Source organism: Microplitis demolitor, chromosome 10, assembly GCF_026212275.2.
Source record: "Microplitis demolitor isolate Queensland-Clemson2020A chromosome 10, iyMicDemo2.1a, whole genome shotgun sequence".
Classification (NCBI taxonomy): Eukaryota; Metazoa; Arthropoda; class Insecta; order Hymenoptera; family Braconidae; genus Microplitis; species Microplitis demolitor.
In genome coordinates this window covers 7,535,048-7,559,152 of record NC_068554.1, presented here as the reverse complement: position 1 = coordinate 7,559,152, position 24,105 = coordinate 7,535,048, and the positions used below count along the sequence as shown (strand labels likewise).

At 30.3% G+C, this 24,105-nt stretch overlaps 2 protein-coding genes across 3 annotated transcripts in view; one reads left to right on the top strand and one right to left on the bottom strand.

Moving 5' to 3' along the window:
* LOC103570588 (endoribonuclease CG2145-like) overlaps positions 1-9,234 on the bottom strand; it is a 33,697-nt gene extending 24,463 nt beyond the window's left edge. For both annotated transcript variants that reach the window (XM_053742401.1, XM_053742400.1), the window contains exon 1: positions 9,060-9,234. In XM_053742401.1, the coding sequence (XP_053598376.1) occupies positions 9,060-9,111 (52 nt within the window). In that variant the 5' untranslated portion in view covers positions 9,112-9,234. The remainder of the gene's footprint in view (positions 1-9,059) is intronic.
* LOC103570584 (DNA mismatch repair protein Mlh3) overlaps positions 1-21,034 on the top strand; it is a 66,754-nt gene extending 45,720 nt beyond the window's left edge. Inside the window, exon 6 of the mRNA XM_053742404.1 lies at positions 20,878-21,034. Within this exon, the coding sequence (XP_053598379.1) occupies positions 20,878-20,927 (50 nt within the window). The 3' untranslated portion in view covers positions 20,928-21,034. The remainder of the gene's footprint in view (positions 1-20,877) is intronic.
* Positions 21,035-24,105: the final 3,071 nt, after the last annotated feature.

Below are 24,105 nucleotides of genomic sequence, written 5' to 3'. Positions count from 1 at the left end.
AATGTGCCTGATATCATACCAACTCATCTTTTTTATGGTTTCTTTTGATCATATAATGTCGTCGAACTTGGTTTTTAGTTTAAATCATATTATCAACAAAAAAATCGATAAAACGTAGTTTTTAATATTTTTATCGGATATTTCATATTTTATTGTTTCTTACATGAGTCAAAACTTATTTAAATCTTGATTTTGATCACTGACATTGATTTCTGCCTCAATACACTTATTTTACTGAACATAATCAGGAACTAAATTTTAAAAACCGCTTCATTGATGATTTTCGATTCTTAAATTTTCAAACTTCAGCATAACAGGTAACTTGTTAAAGCTTGAAAAGATCGTAAAAAAACAATTGCATGTGATAGCATTTTCGAGCTCGAAGAGCTCGAAAATATATCTACACTAATGTTTTCGAGCTCTTTGAGTTCGAAAACAGCGGGAAGTTTTGGGGCTGGCCTGCAGGGTCGACCGACGCCCAGATTTTTTTCAGAGAAATTTTTGTAAAAAGAAAAAAAAATGCTCATGAATTTTTGTGACTGACCAAAAAAAAAATGACGTCAATTGACGAGCATTTTCTCGTCAATTGCTCGTGATTTGACCAAAGTTAAAAATGACCGTCATTCCGCATCACTAGGTAAGCCTAATGTTTCTGTAGGGTGGACCCAATTGAAACCCTATAGGGGGTATACCTGATTGGGAAACAGTTGGGACCCAATAGGGATGACCCGATTGGGATTATCTTGGGCTATGCGTTACATCCCAACAGATCCAATTGAAACCCTATAGGGGGTATACCTGATTGGGAAACAGTTGGGACCCAATAGGGATGACCCGATTGAGATAATCTTGAGCTATGCGTTACATCTCAACAGATCCAAATTGGATACCAATAGGTCTTATAACTTTTTTTCTAGTTGGGATAGCAAAAGTCTATTGCGCAAACATCTATTATACAAGGTATTGACTTCAAATGTTTTTTTACTAAAAAAACATGTTGCTTTATTTAATAATATAACTGTATTAATAAAGAATATATAATTATGTATGATTATTAGGGTGTTTCAGAAAAACATTTTTTTTTTCTTATGGTCTCAAAAGTTAGTCTTAGATATAAAAAAAAATCCTCCCAAGAGAGCAGCTCGAAATCTTAATTCTACTCAGAGCTCAACAAATAGGGGAGAGTGGGGTCAATTATACCAAAAATACTTTGACGTTTTTTTTTATATGAATAAAAGCAAAAAGATATTTTTTTTTGACGAAATTAAAATTCATTATATAGACTATCATTTCTCGGAAGCACATAACTTGACAAACGATAAAAATTTTCAATAAATACGAAATTGTACAACTGCATCAAATGGTTCAATCGTCCCCTTTGCGGGGGCAATTGAACCACTAGTCGGGGACAATTGAACCAAGAGTATTAGAACCACAAACGAATGACTTTAATCAATAATTTACTATTCATTACAGCTTAAAACTAAAATTACAACACTTCTAATAATATTTATTATTTTATATAACATTATATGTTAAAACAATCACTTTAAAAACTTCTGTCAATAGAATTATTTTTTTTTTTTTGGTTAGTTTAGCATGTTTTCACATTCTGTCAAGATGCGCGCGCATGTCTGATGTTCACAGTGTGATTCGTGTGGTTCAACCGTCCCCGAGAGTACTGGTTCAATTGACCCCACATGATTTTATTGAAATAATTAGTTTAAAAAAAAAATATTCAAGAACTATTTTACTAGAAGTAAAGTTTGAAAATTATGACTAATATATGTAAGAAGCTATTACAAATAAAGTTTTAAGATTACATTTGAAAATTAAAAAATTATTAAACAATTTGTCAAGAGCTGAAAAACAAAGTTCAGATGCCTAAAAACACAAAAACTTGAATTTTTTAAAAGTAAATCATCATATTGGTTCAAAATTTTAGTCAGACTGAGGTTTAGTATATTGAAATATAATTCCATGAGGACCACTTATTTTAATATTTTTTTCGATTTTTTAAGCTTACTGGTTCAATTGCCCCGTGGTTCAATTGACCCCACTCTCCCCTACTTATTTTCCCATTCAAATTGCATGTTAAAAAATTTTTTTTTTGTTTTTTAAAAATAAAAGTATTAAAAAAATTTTTTTTCAAAAATCGAAGCACACAGTCTTGTAGGAAATTAAATTCTCTACAGAAAAGCTCCTAATTGTTTTCTCCGGAGAACTAACAGAAAAAAAGTTATGAAGCTTTAAACTATAATAAATAGTATAACTTCATGTTTCCATTATATTAAACAGTTTTTTAATAAAAAATTTAGGTTTTTTCATCTGAACTAATGTTATCTGTTAATTTTTTTTTGAACACATCGGAAAAATTTTCCTGACTTTCAAAACAGAACTTTTTTTTTAAATTAAAAATACAGAAAGAAAAAAAATTTTAATTCTTAAAAACAATATTTTTCTTTCGAAATTAATACGGAAAATAAGTAAGATTTCAGAAATCTTTTTAAAATACCTTACTGATTATACATAGCATTTAGATTCACCATATAAACTTGTACACGTAATAAAATCCGGAAATTATCTTTACGTTAAGTTTTTCAATTCACTATTGTTGCAGTCTTCATACCTTTTTTTCTGTTAGTTGTACGAAGAAAACGCTTAAGGGCTTTTTTGTAGAGAATTTAACTTGCTACAAGACCACGTACTTTGATTTTCGAAAAAAATTTTTTTAAATACTTTTATATATAAAAAATAAAAAAAAATTTTTTTTACACGTAATTCGAATGAGAAAATTAATATTGATTGAGCTCTTAGCAGGATTGAGCTTTCAAGCTACTCTTTTGGGAGGATTTTTCTAATATCTAAGACTAACTTTTAAGACAATAAGACTTTAAAAAAAAAAAATGTTTATTTTGAAACACCCTAATGATTACATATAATCATATCTACCTCCATGTATAATTATGCATGAAGTTATATATAATTTGATCTGATCATGTCTGACCAATACATTATGTCTCGGACTATGTATCAAGCTATATATAGGCCTATATATATAATTAGATCTGACCAGGCATGGCTAATATAAATTCATGTATAGTCGTGCATAAGTTTATATATGATTGGATCTGATCAGACTTCATTGATATAAAACCTATAAATATTTAATTATGTACATAGGTCCTATATATATATATATATATATATATATATCATCTCGAACAATGTTTTTGATATAAGTTTTGAAAAAATTGACTATTTGTTTTTTTTCAGAACTTATATCAAAAATAGTGTTCGAGATGACGAAAAAAAATTACTGTCAAAGTTTGAGCTCTTAATATTAATAACTGCCTCATCGCAATTTTCGATTTCCCATTTAAATAACATGGGAAAAATTTTTTTTAAACTTTGGAATTTTATAACTTATCAGCAGATCAATTTATCAGAAAGATCAATATACAATTTTGTAGGAGATTGGATGCTCTACGAAAAAGGTCTCTCATAATTTTCCGATAAATTTCATTTCATCAAAAGTTATTCAAGATCAAAGTTGGATTCATAGTAAATTTTAGTATTTTTTTACTTTTTCGGCGAAATTATCAGACATCTTAAAATGTTATAGGACCTTTCTAGTAGATCATTCCATTTACTACAAATTATTTAATATAAAGTTTTTCAAATTTCTGATAGGTCTAGTTATTCGCATTTAGATTTTAATTCGATCCAAGAAATCGTATTTTGGTCGATTTTATTTACTTACTTTGAAAAGTGAATAACTAAAGAACTTGCAAGAATGTCAAAAACAGTATATGAGATAATTTGTAAAAAATTAAATGATCTATAAAAAGGTTCTATAACATTTTAAAATGAGTCTGATAATTTCGTCGAAAAAGTCAGATAATACTAAAATTTCAAAGCCGAGCTCGAAAAAAATAATAGTCTTTTAATCTATTCTGAGAACTTATTAAAATGAAAATAACTAGAAAACAATGCGGAATTTCAAAAAACTTCATTCAAAATAATTTGCAGGAAATAAAATTGTCTATAGAAAATATTCTATGATATTTTTGATAAGTCTGATAGTTTTGCTGGAAAAGTAAAAAGATCTGGAAATTTATTATAGATTTGAATTCCAACTCTAATAACTTTTGAATGGATGGCTTTATCAAAAAATGATAAGAGAACTTTTTTGTAGAGCGTTAAATACACTATACGATTGTGCTATGGACTTATTTATATGAGGTGCGAATTCCGAGCTAGAAAAATAAAAAAATAAAATATTTTTTTTCCCATGTTATTTAAATGGGAAATCGAAAATTAGAAATAGGCACCTCTAAATAATAATATTAAGAGCTCCGCTTTTAACAGGCTTCTTTACTCACCTTCCTGCGAGTTTTCAGCCTGTTTTTTTGTTGAAAAATAAAGTTGCCTCAAAATGACACACCCTAATATATATATATATATATATATATATATATATATATATATATATATATATATATATATATATATATATTAGGGTAATTAAAAAAAATAACAATTTTTTTTTTCTTCTCGGAAACAGGTTCAAAAATTCCATTCAGATATAAGAAGACGCCTATGAAAATTAGAGCTCTTAATAATAACAATAAGAGGTCCCGCATTGCACTTTTCTATTTTCCATAAGAATAACATGGAAACATTTTTTTTCGCATCTTCTGATTTTTATAACTATCTAACGATGCATTATAGAAAAAATCAGGAGGCATTAATTTATAGGGAATTGAATGCTCTACAATAAAAGTTTCTTATCATTTTTTGATAAATCTATTTGTTCAACAGTTATTGGAGGTTGAAGTTAAATCGATATTTAATTTTGAGATCTTTTTACTTTTCCGGTGAAACTATCAGACTAATCACAAAATATCATAGGACCTTTTTTGTAGACATTTTTATTTCCTATAAATTATTACCTGCAAAGTTTTTTTGAATTCCGCATTGTTTTCTAGTTATTTTCGGTTTAATGTCAAGCTATTAAAAAAAATAATCTTCTGATCGATTTTAAGAGCTTGAAATTAAAATGGAAATAACTAGAAAACAATCAGGAATTCGAAAAAACTTTGCGGGTAATAATTTATAGGAAATCAAAATTTCTATAAAAAAAGTCCTATGATATTTTGTGATAAGTCTGATAGTTTCACCGGAAAATTAAAAAGATCTCAAAATTTAAGATCAACTTAACTTCAACCTCAAATAACTTTTGAACAAATGCTCTAATTTTCATAGGCGTCTTGTTATATCTGAATAGAACTTTTGAACCTGTTTTCCCAGAAGAAAAAAAAAATTGTTATTTTTTTAATCACCCTAATATATATATACATATATATTAGGGTGTGTTATTTCAGAGCAACATTTTTTTTTAGATGCATGGAAAAAAAAATCATAGTTCAACAGAAAAAAAAGTTTTTGCGCAAGAAAAAAAAATTCTATGTTGATTACAGACCTAGCTCATTGAAAAAATCGATTTCCCGTTTAAATAACACGGGAAAATTTTATTTTCAACTTTGAGTATTTTTAACTCGTTAAGTAATCAATAGATCGAATAGACTAACACCCATTTTTGTAGGAAATCGTACGCGCTACAAAAAAGGTCTCTTATCATTTTTTGATAAATCTATCTGTTCAACAGTTATTGGAGTTCGAAGTTAAGCTCTAGTAAATTTCGAGATCTTTTTACTTTTCCGATGAAACTATCAGACTTATCACAAAATGTCATAGGATCTTTTATATTGAAAATTTTATTGCCTACAAATTATTATCAGCAATGTTTTTTCAAATAACGCATTGTTTTGTAGTTATTTTTATTTTAATTGTTAGACATAATACAACATTGTACACGTCTCACACTCACTTACACATAAACAGATAAACACACCCCTACTTAGCTTAAATATACTACTAAAGATTGGGACTATATATCTATTGTATTACTGTATACTTATTTAGTCTTGATAATAAATCTCAAGTAAACGCATCTACCTCTGTTACTTGCCGCGTATCAATCCTCCCTTATACCATTTTTATCAGGTTATGGGCCCAGGGGGTTATTGAGGTCACAGCGGCAGCTTAAGTTCAATAAAAGAGTTGTGTTGTTTAAAAGTAGAGTGTCTAAGACGAAGGATATTAGTTATGGCGGATAGTCTATCAGTTACAAAGTTAAATAGTGATAATTATGCTATGTGGAAGTTCAAGCTACAAATGCTTCTTATGAAAGACGATCTGTGGACGGTAATCGTGGGTACAAAGCCAACAGACGTCACTAAACACGAGCAGTGGAACAGGAAAGACGATAAGACACGGGCACTTATTGGGTTAACGGTAGAGGATAGCCAGGTAAATTTAATGAAAAGCGCAACCACAGCGAAACAAGTTTGGGAAGAATTGCAGCAGTATTATGAGAAGGCGACGCTCACCAACGAAGTAATGCTATTGAAACAGCTATGTCTAATGAGGTACGAAGATGATCAGAACATGGAAGAGCATCTAGTTCAGATGGATAATTTAGTTGATAAAGTCACTGCTTTGGGACTAGAAATTCCTAAACGTTTAAGAATTGTCCTGATGTTGTGCAGTTTACCGGACTCTTACAGTTCTTTGGTAACTGCACTTGAAGTACGGCCTTCACAGGACTTAACGTTTAATCTTGTCAAGAATGCAATAATTGCTGAATATAAGCGACGTGAAGGGCAATTAAGAATGAACGATAATAGTGAAATAGCTATGAGAGTAAACAGTAATAGAAAAGAAGTGATATGCTATTTTTGTCACAGAAAAGTTCATTTAAAGCAAAACTGTCGAAGATACTTGGAATGGAAAAGGAAAGTCGAAAATTTAAGGGCTCATACTGTCAAATCGGATAACGACGACTCAGATAGTAATAATGAGTCATCCTTCCTGGATTTTGCTTTTGTGGCTTATAATAATAAACAGAAAGACAAATGGTTTTTTGATTCAGGAGCTACAAAACATATGACTAACGAAATTAATTTTTTCACAGCATTAAACACAAATTACAAATCAACTGTACGGGTAGCAAAAAGGGAACGAGTCAAGTCTACGGCATAGGCTCTGGAAAGCTACAGTGTGTCAACAGCAAGGGAGAGGAAAGTTGTCTAGAACTAATCGATGTACTATATGTACCTGATTTTAATAGTAATCTAATATCAATGAGTATGTTAGATAAAAAGGATTACAGCGCCACAATACAACATGGTTTGATGAAAATCTTTAAAAATTCAAGGGAAGTAGCAGTTGGAGACGCTAATAATGGAATGTACGAACTACGACTACCACAGAAAGCCCTAGTCGCTGGCGGTTCCCACAATGACAACTGCATTCACCAGTGGCACAAAAGGTTGGCTCACCGTGACCCTGAAGCAATCAAGCGCCTGGAAACTGAAGAACTAGCTACCGGAATACATATTCAAAACTGTAACATTTCATCAAGATGCGAAAGTTGTATTAAAGGAAAGATGCCCCGAACAAGCTTCCCAAAACACTCAATACACTTAACTACGGCACCAAGACAGCTTGTCCACACAGACCTATGCGGACCTTTTTTTGTAGCGCGTACAATTTCCTACAAAAATATGTGTTAGTATATTCGATCTATAGATTACTTAACGGGTTAAAAATACTCAAAGTTGAAAATAAAATTTTCCCGTGTTATTTAAACGGGAAATCGATTTTTTCAATGAGCTAGGTCTGTAATCAACATAGAATTTTTTTCTTGCGCGACAATTTTTTTTTTGTGTTGAACTATGACTTTTTTTTCCATGCACTTAAAAAAAAATGTTGCTCTGAAATGACACACCTTAATATATGTACATATATATATTATATATATCTATGTATAATGTATTTATATTGATATTTATAAATATATATGGGTCATTCCATCAAATAAAGTTATTTATACGGGGCGAGCTTCATCGATTTGATTTAAACTTTGTGGAGTCTTTCCATATATTTAAAAAACAATTCTTTGAAAATTTGAACCTTTAATATGCAGCAGTTTCAAAGTTATGACTTTTTTTAAATTTTTGTTTTCAACTTTTTCATTACTTTTTTTGAAGGAAACCATTTTTTTTTTAAAATTAGCACATAACATTTTTTCGTAGGAAAAAATCCCAGCTTTCTAACGAAAATATCCATTCTTTATTTTAAATTACAGAAGACCCTTTAAAATTGGTTTTAAATAGGAAAAACGATTTTTATGACTGTGCGGCGCTTGATACATCTAATTTGATATTTTTTTCTGAAAGCTGAGACCTTTTCCCATAAAATATTTAATTTTCACAATGTGCATATTTTTTGTTTGAACAAAATTAAATGAAATATAAACTCTCTATGATTAAAAAACTTTAATTCTTAACTTTTTTGAGGATCTTGATACATTTTTAACACAAATATATCCTAGGCTATCAACAATAGATAAGAAAAGGTGTACTGCTTGTGTTTCTTTCACCGTATTTGACTCTAAGTATCGTACGTCTAAAACATTGATTTTCTATAAAAAGTCAGTATTCCTTGGTTAAAAGAAACGATTCGAAACGATTCGTAGTGTTAAATGCCCATAAAAAGGGTGATTAAAAAGTATTCAAAGTGTTCAAAAGCATTAAAACGTATTAAAATTTTTTTTTCAATAGTTTTAAATCGTTTCTTTTAATAAGAGTTGGTTATAAAAGTGAAATCAACGCCGGTAAAATTTTGAATAGCCTGTATGCATCAATCTTGCGGTGTGAGGATATGTTTTCTGATATGTGTCTGCAGTAAAGCTCTGACAACAAAAATTATAAAACTATTTTTCATGATACCAGCATCAAGCTTTAACATAGTTGATCATTAACTTTTTATCAATTATTAAACGTTTTGATAATGCAAAATTCAAAAAGGAACAAAAAATTAGCTCTTCGAAAGCTAATTATGATTCTAAAAAATATATAGGAATTTGTTAAATTGAACTCACTCAAGAAATTCTGATAATTATTACTCAAAATCACAAAGTTTTTACTTACAAGATATTAAAAGTAAAATATACAAAAATCCAGTTAATATATTCAATTTCATGATTGTAATCAATAACTAATTTTTAAAATAACTAGTTAAAATTCAATATTAAAACAAACTTCTTTAAAGTTAAAATTTAAATTACAGTAGAGAGCCGACGAAAAAGTTATGGAAGCGTGTATCACGTCGTAACGTTTGGATAAAACTAGTTTCTATAGTCTTGTCAGCTGCAATATATAAAGCAATTGGATGAATCACACGTAATAAAGCCTTTCTCTTTTCACGGTCAACATAAATATATAGTAAAAACAAGGTAATTATAGATGTATTGTATTTATTTTCATTGTATTTATTAATACAATGTTGCCATAAAGATAAATACAGGAAGTATATATACGGGTTTAACGTTGAAATTAATTATACCAACTGGTTGCGTGAAATTTAATTCAAATTTTTAAGTTACTTTGAAATTTTTTATAATTTTCAAAAATTTATTTTTTTTTTGTTGGGAATTTTATGTAATTATGTATAAAAAATATTTGGTTTAATATTTTGTGTTCATTACTTAACTCAGTGGAGTGTAAGCTATACCAAAGTATTGTGTTATCTGATAACAACGCATTCTTAGTTACCCGATGAAAAAAGATTTTGTATAATTATATATAATTATATATGAGTCCATATATAATCAGATCTGAAAATTGGCCAGATCTGATCATATATAATCATATATGATTAGATATAATCATGCATGAACGAATATAGTCATTTTTGCAGGCTCATTGAAAATATCTAAAAATTATTAATTAAGTAATTAAATTAGCATTTATCGTTTTCATTAATATAAATGTTGGTTAAATTTAAATTGAAAGAAAAAAAAATACTATAGGTTAACTATTTTTGTACTAATTCCCTCGCGGTTTTGAGAATGCCGTAAAAATGCCGTATATTTTCGGCATTTATGCACATGCCGTAAATTTACCGTAATAATTTGGTATTAATATGGTTATATTGGCCAGTTTTTTTCCTGTAGTTATGCCGTATGCTTTCTGTACTTATGCTGGAGAGTTACCAGATTACTACAGTAATATTACTATAAAAATGCTGAACTTTTACTGAAAAAATGCTGCGAAAAAACTATAACAATACCGAACTTTTACAAAAAAAATGCTGTAAAAAAACTGTAAAAATGCCGAACTTTTACCAATAAAATGCTGTATAAAAACTATTATACGATAATGTTACAATAATGAAATCGTTATTTTTGTGATAATAATACTGTCAGTATCCTGCAATTTTGCCAGATTTACGCTGATGAAATAGAAAATTGTAAAAAATATGATTTTATTTTTTGTTCGCTTCTGCATTTAACATCATCGAAAATGTGCAAAATGTAATATTTTTTATTTTATTTTATTGGTTCACACAATTCTTACTCAAACAAAAAAATGTAAGTGAAAATAACTATCTATGAAAATTGATGTTTTCAATTTTTTAAAGTTCGTTTGTATCTATCTGAATACAATTAGTAACATCTTTCAAGTAAGTGATTTGGCATAATGGCTACCAGATCAGAATTTGAATAATTAGGTCTCGGGATCGAGTCCACGAGTAGACGGGTTTTTTTTTTTTTTTTTTTTCATGACAGTTATTGCATATAATTTTATAAGGTTATATATAATTATATAAAATTAGATATAACTGCATAAAATTTTATACGATTATATATAAATTTTTTTCTGGGTAGAACGGTTAGATGCTGCAGAAATGCCGAAAATATACTATAAATATGCTGTATAATTACGGTTTTAATGCTGTAAAAATACCGTATTTTTTCTGATTTATTGCCGTAAATATTCTGAATTTATTTCGTAAATTTTTGGCAATAATACGGCAAAAAAACTGGCCAAAATAACTCGAGTAATACCATATTTATGCAATATTTATACCGTACAATTCCGGTATTATTTCGGTATTTCCAAAACCGCGAGGGAAGGGGTCACCCATCCAATTATTGATCCACGCTGATGTTGCTTAACTTTGGTAATCGCTGGATGGTAGTCTGATCCACTCGTCTGTTATGAACTTACAATAAAGAAAAGTTTATGGTATAACTTAACTCAAATAATCAAATTGATACATCCTACTTAAATAATGCACCTAATGATGAATTGAGTTTTGTATATAAATTACGATAGAATTCATCGGATAGATATAATCAAATCTTTTTATCTATAAACTTATAAATATTCATATATAAATCAATATCGATTTTAAACTTTTGAATTGCTGCCGAAACCTTTGAGTATTTTTCAAGTAATGGGGATTTAAGTTTGATTGGTAGTTGACAAAATAAAATTTAATAACATTAATATTAAAATTGTCACATTATGTTATATATATATATATATATATATATATATATATATATATATATATATATACCCATGTAGGGAAAAAGGGCACAAAAGGGGTAGGGTAGGTCGAACGGGGTACCCCCAAAATTTCATAAGAGAAAATTTTATTTTTTAATTATTCCAAAATCACTTTTGTAAACCTAATTGAGTAATATTTTAAATATTTTTGTTTAACTTTTTTAAAAATCGACTTTCAGTCAAAAAATGTGGATGGCTTTTGATTTATGATAAAAACCAGTAAAAAGTTTTTTTTCTGCTTTTGCATCCAGTAATCGTGTAAGATGTAATGTTTCGTTATGGAAATTGCTCGCAAAAAAATTTAATTTGATTGATTTTTTTTAATATGCAGAAATTTTTTTTTGGGCCTTTTTTAGGGGATACCCTATTTGCCCGCCAAAGTGAAAATTTTTTGTTTCAACGGCAACTGAAATTTTTGTTTATTTACTTCGCATATCATAAAAAACTAAAAGATTTAGCGTATTTGAATCCTTAGAACCATAGTATTTCCTTAAGTACCCCGCTTTGCCCCCCCCTCCCTACCCCTACGTAATTAAATATTTATAGATTTCATATCAAGCCTGATCAGATTTAATTATATATAGGCTTATACATAATCAAACATGATCATATATAGGCTTATATATAATTATACCTAGCCTTCATCAGCGAGGTCTGATCGGATCTAATTATATATAGGTTCATATATGATTATATATAATTTCATGTATGACCATGTATAATCATATATAATTCCATACATATTATATATAATTATATATGATCTTATATATAATCATATAAACTCATATATACTTATATATAATCAGATAAAATCTTTTTTTATCGGGTAGTCACTTAAAATTTAACACAAAATAACGGTAAACTGTATTCCAAGAATTCGAGCGATCACTCAAAAAAAAAAAAAAAAAAGTTCAAAATATTTTTATGTAAACCTTTACTATAGTATTATAGTACATTTTGTTGGAAATTCAAGTATAGGATAATCGTGAATCAAATCAAATAAATTTATTTAAATATGAAACTGAAAATTCTCGTTATTAAAAAGGCGCGCTCTAGGATATGTCTACTCTTGAAGAGATTTAGCTTAAGACTAACTTATTCTTTTAATATTATTTAACACTGTGGTTTAACAACCTCTCCCCTTTTCGTACAAAAAATGTCTAAGTTCAAAATATATATATGAGTGCAATACGAAAGAAAAACACATTGCCTAGCGTTTACTTGGAACATGGGCCTCAATCTCTCGTCGACCCAAGTACCTAAGGTCATGAAATTTGATCCATACTAGCTTTCTTTTTCTTAAGTAAACATATCCACATCTTGAACTAAACACAAATAATAAATACTATAACTTAAATGGAACGCCATGCAAAGATTATATTTTGAACAGAATATTTTACTATTTATAATTTATATTTATACGCAACAAACAAAAAAATAATTGTTATTTTTCGTATAACTTGTAAACTATATGACCTATCGACTTAAAAATCTAATCAATTTCAAGTCTTGGTAAGCCCTTTCGATTGCCGCCAAGAACATTCAAGTCGATTGATTCCTTCCAAGGATATCGTCTGACTAAAAAAGTTTACATACATACAAATTCACACATACACACGTGGGCGTCTATTAGAAAATAGCTTCCAAGGAGTTCAAGCTTCAAAACGTCAACATCTGATGGAAAATCGATTTTCAAAAATTGGAAAGAAATCAATGGTTTTTTTTTTTTTTTGAAAATTTTCAATTTTCATAGCGGAAAGTTAAAAAAAATAATGCATTTTAGATCGGGTTCAAGAATATGAAAGAAACCCGGGAAGCGTTGAACAAGCTCAAGCTAATGACCATAATATCGATGCACCTCCGTTACATAATGTCTACAATGTTGATCACCAACTTAATGTTCAAAATAATCCTGCTCAGCGGATGATCCTTTGTAGATGTCGTGGTCCTGGTAGACGTCGTGTTCTTGGTAGACGTCGTGCTCTTATTTCTAATCCCATTAATAATCATCAAGATGTTGATTATGCTGATGCAAATAACATTAATAACATAATTATTTCTAACAACCTTGATCAGAATAATCAAGATTAATTAAACGTACCTGAGATTGAAAATGACAACAATTCTAGTGCCCCCAATAACTCGATTTATGGCGATTTGTATGATCCGCTTTTACCATACCAAGATTCTGTAATGGATAACAACAACAATATTTTTGTTCTTCCGGTACGGAATCGCAAAGACGATTTAGAAGAAATGACTCCAGCTCCTATACAAGATCATGATCCTTTTAATAACGTTAACAATGACATAAATCCTCGGAATATTGTTAATAAACAACATCCTCTATGTTCTATCTGCTTCACTGAAGAGGCAGTTAATGCCATAGTTTCATGTGGGCATAAAGTTTATTGTGAAAGTGTGGAACAAGCTCGACAGCTATTAAGTACATGCCCAATATGCAGAAATGAGATTCTCATGATTATTCGAATTTGGGATTAATAATTTATAATTTATATATTAATAGTCTAAGATCCGAATTAAAATCGACCTCGACCGAGCCTATAATAGAATAAAACTTATTTTATAATAAATTTAGTATGTTAAAAAATATATATTAAAAATGAGTTGGCTAAAAAAATCCTGGACAGAATATTTTTCATTATTTTATGAAAAATGACTTTTTATAAAATATTACAACATCAAGATAATGGAAGAAATTTTGTCCTGACTTAAAGTATGAAACATATAGAATGTGCCGACGTTGGGTTGTCTATTATAAACTTGGACAAACTACTCGGTTGGCTGGTATAAACAGGTATGTCGATGCTAGTTACTCTCACTGGTTAGGATAATAGAAAAAATCTTATATCAATTTAAGCGCTGTTTTATTGTGAAAACGTTGATATAGGGTTGTCTGCAAAAAATTTGGTCCTGATAGAGGTTAGCAAATTTTAAAGATTTAAATTTTAACGCGTGTGGACATGAGTGATAGAGAGATCCGAGGTAAGTATACTGTGTAATAATAAAGGACTCAACATTGCACTCGTGTCTGATGGGATCCTGAATATGAGAAAGTGCGCATGCTCCGTACGCAAACTATGGAGGGTAAAGGTACCTCTACTACCCTCCATATAGTAAACAAGCAGCGGTGTTGGGTCCTTTATTATTACACAATATACTTACCTCAGATCTCTCTGTCACTCATGTCCACACGCGTTAAAATTAAAATTTTTCAAATTCGCCAACCTCTATCAGGACCAAATTTTTTGCAGACAACCCTATATCAACGTGTTCGTAATAAAACAGCGCTTATGATGACATAAGATGTTTTCTATCATCCTAACCAGTGAGAGTAACTAGCATCGACATACCTGCTTAAACCTGCCAAATTTCAAACAAGCCATTATACACACTTGCCCTAATCCATCACCTAGTGTTCTCTTATCTCCGAGTTTTTTTGAGGACGCCATGATGTTTTGAGACACAAAAATGGCGGCGTTAGGTCCACTCGGGATAATCGAGTATAAATAAATATTAAGTTACAGTATATAGGTCCATAATACATATATATATATATATATATATATATATATATATATATATATATATATATATATATATATATAATTAATTAATTAATGTAACCGGTCCTAAGTCTATCTCTGCCGACCAGAGATCAAGAGCTTACCCTTTTGAATATACTCGCCCTGCGAAATCTTTTCTTTTTTACCATAGTAGTATAGAGCGAAACACTGAGTGAGCTCAATATTGGCGGATGTTATAACCCTTAGGATCAGAGATTCTTAGCGTGTGGGTGCCAAACCAACAGCCACTACGAGTTAATACCCAGAGTATCCTAACATTCGGTTCCTCATACGATGCTGTCTTGTATGAAGACGTCATCGTAATCAGGGCTCGCCGTTGCAGGGCCCTAAGAGCCTTCTAGTCCTTTACTCCACTTAGGTCACTCCAACCTGCCGCCACATAAGTGACAATAGGCAGGAATTAGCCTTTTAATATGTTTTGAGTATGTCTTGTAAAGTGTTATGTCTTTTTAAGTTCTGTCTTTTTACCTTCTTCCGTCTCCCTCTAGTATCTCCTTCTAGCTTTGTAAATTACTCTTTTTTCTTTAGTTAGCTCTCTGGTCCACCAAGGGTATGATTTTGTGTGTGAATTTTTCCGCAGGATAGCAAATTCGCATGACTCTACTATGGCTTTAGTGAGTGCATCGGCATACCGTTCCACGTCCTCGACCATTTCCAGCGCTAGACCTTCAAGATTTACTCTTGCAAGTTCCGGTAGTTTTTCGCGGAACTTCTCCCAGTCGGCCAACGCAAGGTTGAACAGCTTGGGATCCGCCCCCTCGAGACCCTCTCTCAAGAATTAATTATTAATGAAACAATTAAAGGCAATATTCACTCGATTCAGATTACTATTTTTTTTGGGGTCAATGCAGTACAGCAATTTCAAATAATTCGATTTTTTATTGAATCAATTGCAATGACAGTTTCTACGGACCTAAAAACATATTACTTTCAACACTAAAATTCATTTGCTTTAATAAAATTTTGACTTAACTGAAAATGCATATCTTCAATTACCTTACAATTTACTTTGAGTGAAATTTTTAATTAATTCACATAAAACAAAAATCATTATTGTATCAACCGCATCATGACTTGAACTAGTTTATTTTATTTTTTTTTAATGAAAATAGTATATTGTACAACTAGTGCGGTAAGTTGTCGATTGCCCACAAACGATGTAAGTACGCTTATTTGCTCCTGTGGGTAATCGGCAACACCGCACGAATTGAACATATTTTTTTTTTATTATTAATGCGATACGAGTACTATTTTAGTGCTCGCTGTTCTACTCCTCATGCAGATAATCGTATAGCGCACACAAATGTCGTGGAAATAGTTGAATGGGCAAACAGCTATTTGGCGAACAAAAGAGCATGCGCTAAGATAGCATTTATATCACATGAATAACAAAAAAGCAATTGAGTTATATCAAATACGATAGAGTCAGTTCAAACGACTCGGTACCTTCCCTTAAAAAACTCTCACTTGGAGCAAAAGATACTGTCAAACGTAAAGGGCGGTATACTCGAACGCTTTACGCGTTTGGTTGTATTCAAACGCACGGAGTACTTGAGCCAAACGAATCTGGTTTGACGTAACTAATCTTTTTTTACAGTGTAAAAGCCTGGCGAGACTGTTGATAAATAAATTGTCTCCATGAAGCTCAAGTGATTATTGTTTATTTTATAAAATATGCACCACATATCACCTGATAGCTTAAGGCAATTTTCGCAAAAGATTAAACCTTGCAATTAAAATATAATGGTTATTTTATATTTTCTCAGTTATCAGTGATATCTTATCACTTATATACGACATAATATGAGATGGATAATAAACATTTAACCGAGAGTTAGTTATTGCTTAAAAGAATCATCTTTTAAAAAATCTTAATATATTAAAGTACATACATTTCTCTTGAAACAACATACAGGCATTGTGTTTTTATCCTCAACAAAAAACTGCAGTGTTATAAATTAAAACGTTTGCGACAAGATTATACATACTGATTTCTTAAAATATAATTCCAATAAACGTTTATAAAAGTAGTTCTTTTTCTGAAGACATATATAAGTTCATCGTGTCTACATATTCTTGGAAGGGTTCTTCGGACATGAATAATTTATAAGCCAGGATATTATAGTCACCCCTATTTTTATATGAATAAATAATGTTTTTCTAATGATCCTCTTTGAATACGAAGAAAATCATCGATTGTAGATGAAAACCTATCGTTGTATCTAAGAATATTATTCTCCGTAAAACTATCAATATGAAACTTTTTTAATACGTGACATCATACGAATATTAGTATGCAAATCTCAGAAAGAAAAAATAGTCTAGCGAAAAAAGCATTTTACTTGTATGAATTCTTAACATCAAATATCGGCCTTTGGGCATTACAAAAGGACAATATGATTCGTAAATTCCGTATTTTTTACGCATCTATACAAATGGTAAATTAATTTGAAAATCGTATATAACGATATACCATAATAATTATTTAGCCTATCGGTAAAATAGCAATTCTTTGTTTTAACTGAGTAAAGTTGACGCTAAGTCTAGTTGAAGCTGAGTAAAGATATGAGTAGAGTTGAAGCTGAGTTAAAATATATTTGAGTAAAGTTGAGGCTGAGTAAAGAAGTAAATGATTAGAGTTAGAACCATTTTGCTGAGTAGAGATGTTGTGAGCAGACATGTAACATTGTCAAAGAAGTTTTATTCGGTAAAGTACATATGTATTTAGGAAAAATAACTATAATATTTGTAGGTTAGTAAAATAAAAGTATATCATGATATAATATTGTACACCCTGAGTGTGAAGCGAAGAGGTTGAACTTTACTCACGACTTGTTAAGATCGTGCGGCTTACATTAAATCGTATTGGTTATTTTCATATCTCACTGACAATTTATAAAAAACACATTAATATTGCGTGCAATACGTATCCCCCTATAACAATCTTTTTCAATTCTTGAGCAAGTCTGCTCCCAGAATCGGTAGGTGCTAGTGTCTTTTTCTACGGATATATGTCTTACTGCAGATATTTGTGACCACATTTAAATTACAAGCCTAATGCAAGCCTTACACAAGAAATTCGTGCCAGATTATAACTAAATCGTCGTTCATTTGCGAAACCCCATAAGTCAAAAAAACAAAGTTTTTCAGGAAACACAAAAAATATTTTTCTGGAAAAACTTGCCATTAAAATAAAAAATAAATGATTGAAGACAATAATATTAGCGTCTCTAAGAAAGATTTAAGCAAGAAAAATTGCATTTTTTAATTAAAACTACTTAAAAAATTATTCATAGTTGATTGACTTACGGGGTTTTCTCAAACAAACGGAAGAAACAGTTATAAAATCATTAATGTTTTAAGTTTTTTCCGTTCAAAAAATTCATTAGACTGATAAAATGTAGTATATAATATGTATTTAAACTTTGAGAGAATTTACAAAAGATAATAATTAATTTAAGCATTTTAATTAGACATATTCTTTTTTTTTTTTCCAAAAAAAGTGCGAATTTTTGATAAAAAAGAAAAAATTATTTCTATAAAACTAAAACTGCATAAGTTATGGGGTTTCTCAAGTAAACGATTCAACTCAATTCTAAAGGAAGACTATGGTTGAAAATAGTTGCGCATGGCTTGCTCAAGATCTGCTCAAGGTTCAAAATTGATACACACATACAGTCAAGGGTGCTTCTTTTGAAACGAACATTATTTTTTTTAGTGGACCTTCATTTCAATATTTTACACTAAAAAAAAATTGTAAGCTTACTATAGTACTAATCTTTTTTACTGTAAAATGTTAAAATGCATGTATCTCATGAACAGTGCCATTTAGCAACATAAGTGTAATAAGCAATTTTGTAGAGGATAAAATTTCCTAAAAGATTGGTCCTATGCATATTTTTCGTAAGTTAAGGCGTTTCCTCACTATTATCAAAAATAAATGAAAAAAGTGTAAAATTGACTTTCGGAGCTGATACTATCGACATGAATCGAGCTAGAGCAAAACCATTCTGTACACTTTTAAAAAGTAATAAATACTCTACAAATAAAAACTGGTTTCAAAGCGATAGTTTAAAATCGGGCTTATTTATAGTAACAAAAATCGGTCTGTCAGTTGACCCTGCGGGCCAGCCCCAAAACTCCCCGCTACTTTCAAGCTCCTTGAGCTCGAAACTATTGTTGAGAATACATTTCCGAGCTCTTCGAGCTCGAAAATACTTTTGTATGCCTTTGTTTTCGGAAAATAACGTTTTTTACCATTATTTCTACAATGATATCTCTCGAACGAATTCACCGATTGAGACGGCTGAGGTGGCAATTGACGCGTTTTATTGAGTTTCAGAGCTGATAAAATTTTAAAATTGATTTATCAAGACGTTTTTGAGAAATTTCAAAAAAACTAAAAAAAAACGTTTTTTTTAATTCTTTCGCTAACGGTTTCTCTTGAACGAATAATCCGATTTTTATGGTTGAGGTGGCATTTGAAGCGGCTTACAAAGCTTTAGAGTTGATTAGATTTTGGAATCAATCGATCGAGCGAATTAAAAGTTATTAAAAATAAACATTTTTGAAAAAATTATATTTTTGAATATCTCCAAACGCACTCTGACGATTGAGCTCAAATTTTTAGTGCTTATAGTATTTAACAAGCCGCTTTGAATGACACCTCGAACATCAAAATCGGTTCATCCGTTCAAAAGTTGCAGAATATTTTCATACGTACTTACGTACGTACATACATTCGGGTGGGTTGAAGAGAAAATTTATTTTCTTTTTCTTAGCATGGGGGTAGAATTTGTACCTTATAAAAAAAAAAATTTTCAAGAATAAAAAAAGTTTTTTCTCAACATTTTGAGGTCGCCCACTCGTTTTTTAAATAAATAATTGATTAAACGGGGTAGTTCCAACTAAAAAATTTATAAGAAATCTATGAAAAAAATTTTCTTTGTCCAAAATCGTGAAAAACATCTAATAATTGTCGAATGTGATTTTGTTTTTACCCCACTTTCATTTTAATTCAAAAGAAAATGCTTGTCATTTTTGGATTTTTTTACTTAAAATACAAAAATAATAGGAAAAAAATTCTTCCAACTTCTGACTTTCAACTAGCTTTTGAAGGGACACCCTACAGATTCTAGAACACCATTTATATATTTTTTACTACCACCCTTTCTCAAGTTATTGATAAGGGAGAAATTAATTAGTAACTCTGAAGTGTTTAATCGAAAATTTTATGAAAATTAGTAATAACATTGTAGAGTTTTGAATATGTTTTTATTTATTTTTTACCTTTGAAAAATTAAAAACCGTTTAGTTATTTTTAGTTGCTATATAACGCTTAATACCACGCTACGCATCTGATTTTACAGAAATCACTAAACAGATGGTATTTTTTGCATACTATAGAGTATTTAATGTATATTGTTAGTTAATATTTATATTTTTACAGAATAAAAATCGTTAAATTATATAATGAAATGTATTACTCAACGTTGAGTAATAATTTACTATAAATAAAAACTGCTGTTTATTAATAAAAAATACGAATGGATTAGTGATACAGCTAACAATATATCGATATTTCAGATAAAAATACAGTAATAATTACCATTTTGTGATTCTTACTATACATTTAGTAATAAACAGTAAAAGTAATGCATTTATTGATGTGATTAGTACTTTTTACTGAAATATAGTGAATATTATAATATTTTCGAGACTCGTTTTCTCCGTGTGAGTTAACCAAACATTAATATTAAATAAAATTTTATTTTTTTCAGATTATAGCTATTCTAGCTACATTAGCTGGATTTTTAATTGGCTGCGGTGATACCGAAGAATATCTCGATTGTTATTTAATGGTTGTATTTGGTGTTTTGGTACTTAGTAAAATTTATTATGTTTACACTTATCGACATCACCTTAGATACATTTTGGATTCAGCATTTAGAGACTGGAAGTGTATCAAAGAAAAAGATGAAATGACAATAATGATAGATTCTTCACGAACATGTAATAACATGGCAGCTATGTTCTATGTTTCAGGAATGATATCATTAATATCTTACGTTTTGAAAACAATGATTTTCAATGATCCACGAAAGATAATCGTTACAAATTCGTTAAATATAACTTATAAATATGGTCATAGTTTCATACTTCCTGGAGGTTGTGTTTATGATGGTGTCAATCAGTATTTGTATTATTCTTTATTGATTAACCAGTGTGTGCAGATGACTATTATGTGTTTTACAACTTTAGGAAATGATACTATGTATGCCGCAATTACTGGTCATATTTGTGTACAATTTGATATTTTAATAAAACGTATGAAAAAATTCGGTAAAGTTGAAGATGATATAAGTATAAATTCTCACGAATTAGGAAAAATCGTGAAAAGACATCAACATTTGATATCGCTGACGGAGAATTTGGAAAAAGTTTATAATAGAATTATTTTTGTACAGATGTTAATTACTGTATCAGTACTTAGTGTTGGAGGTAAATACTAATGATTATCATGAATAAGTAAATTGTGTTCCAATCATTCAACATTAACGAACAGTCTAAAGTTAATAACACATGTCTGACTGATTGTAATTGACTTATTTTACTTAAATTTGAGAATGCTTCGGAGATAAACCGATTGAAAATTTTTATTGGTATTTGAGGAGTGAAGCTTCAGAACAATCAATTTTAATTATATTAACTTAATTAGTAATTATCCCAATACACGGATAAAACGTAGCTCAAAATTACTTAATAATTACAGTCTTTAATTAACATATACTTTCAGAAACAAAATTTACTATCCAAACCAAAAATTACTATTAATAATAAAAAGTGCCCTTGCTTTGTTGATTATTGCTATCATTACAGAATAGTAGTAATAAAACAGAAATTGAACAATTAATAATTGTTTTATAAAGTTTGTTCTGTAAAAAACAATATTCAAAAATCTGATAATAGCCCGGGAAAAAATCGTCATGCACGATCATTCATGATTCAGGCATGATTGTGTATGGTCCAGGCATGGCTTTGCACGATTCATGCAAAGGCATGTATGATTATGTATGACGAGGCAAGAATAGTCATGCATGACCAAGTTCAGTCATGAATGATCATTCATTACACTGCACGAATTATGCATCGTCGTGTATGACCATGTAAAATCATGTTCAATCGTGCATAATCATGCAAGGCGAGAAAAAACTAGTCACACATGATCCGGGCAATGTCATACATGACCAAGTTCATCATAAATGATCATTCATGACACTGCACAAATTATGCAATGTCATACATATCATATAAAATCGGATTTTATCATGTATGATCATGAATGAGAATATATGATACGGAGAGAATGGTTATGCACAATTGAGAGTAACTTGGCATGAACATCTATGACTGTAGATAACTCATGTGAAGTCATGCTTCGTCATGCATCATTACCCTCATCAAAAAATCTGTGAAGAATTGTATGGAAACCCATAGGCATGATCTAAAAAAGTATGAATTTATTCAAGAATCCTTAGGAATTAATATAGAAGAGTATGGTTTTATATAAGAATTCATGTAGAAAACTATGAGTATTATAACCAAGACTTTTCCGTGTCTGGGTGACCTACACGTCCAAGCCACAAGTTACAATTGACAGCTGCAAAGATTTATTTACAGACGGCACCAAGCGATTCAAAATATAGATCTTGGTTACTTGGCCTCCTGGTACCAAGTATGATTTTTCTAGCTCAGGTCTCAGGCTGGGATAATTCGCTTCCTGGTCACAAGGAGAGTCTTGGTGATTGAGAGTAAGGTATTGAGAAAGCAACTGTTTGCTATTAGTTTAGTTGTAAGAAATTTTATTTATTTATTTACCCGACAAGCAACGAGACGACTTTACAGTCATGGAACTGTAATACTTGATAATAAAACTTTTTATTGTGACTCCATATAATACTAAAATTTTTTATGAATTACTTAACTAGAATATTAAATTAAGCTTCAACAACTGTTTAGTACAGACGTCGCCCAAAATGGTGGACGCTGACGTGACTCAACCACGTTTTCTTAGTTTTAATAATTCAAATTAATGTAATTTGATTTTAAATCTATTTATAAAACAATAATGACGAATTTAATTATTTAGTAAGTCTCACTCTTACTGTAGAACTCGCAAACACACAGGTTTTGTTGAGTACCACTCGTGAACAAAATGTATGATGAAATTTATGCTGAACAGTACAAATTTATCGTTCAATGACGAATAAATGTTAAACACCTACGTTTCGTGAGTTCTTGGCGTAGTCCACCATACCCAGGAAGCTCCAGCCTGTCAATTTCTCCTGATGTTTTCCCGTAGCCTCAATTAGTCTGGGTCCAGGTGTAGTTAATTAATAGTAATTCTCAAGCAGCTTCCGTCGTCCAAGTTAATTAATTAATTGAATTCTCCTCCACTTAGCTCTCGTAAGACAAACCTTACTTGCGCCTGGAACAACTCTCCAACCGACCGTAGGAACCCAGAATTAATTTTCTTCTTAACCATCTGGAGATAAACTCGCACAAGTGACACCAGTCTCCAACTCCTCGAGCGCGTAGTTTAAATTACCAAATTACCCCGTTACAGTATCCGGGTCCCTATATGGGGAATCCACATAGGAAACTAAGTAGGTACTTAGATTTCCATTTTGACATGGTGAACATTTCCACAGAAAATTGACGCGAAAATCCACATGAGATTCCATACGGTATTCATATGACTTTATAACGTAAACCGTTTTTATTTTCACGACGGAGACGTGAAACAAACCCGGAGTCGTATGTGGTCACCTAAGTGTATTAAAAAAATTATAAATAACGATAATAATTATAACTAAAAATAATAAATAATTATAAATAAATTAAAGGTGTGCCTGGACCAGCTCTTCAGGCTGGGTTAGTGCACGAGGGCGCCAGCCCGTTTTTACGAAACGGACGAAAATTCTAACCAATCAGGGGAGAGATCACGG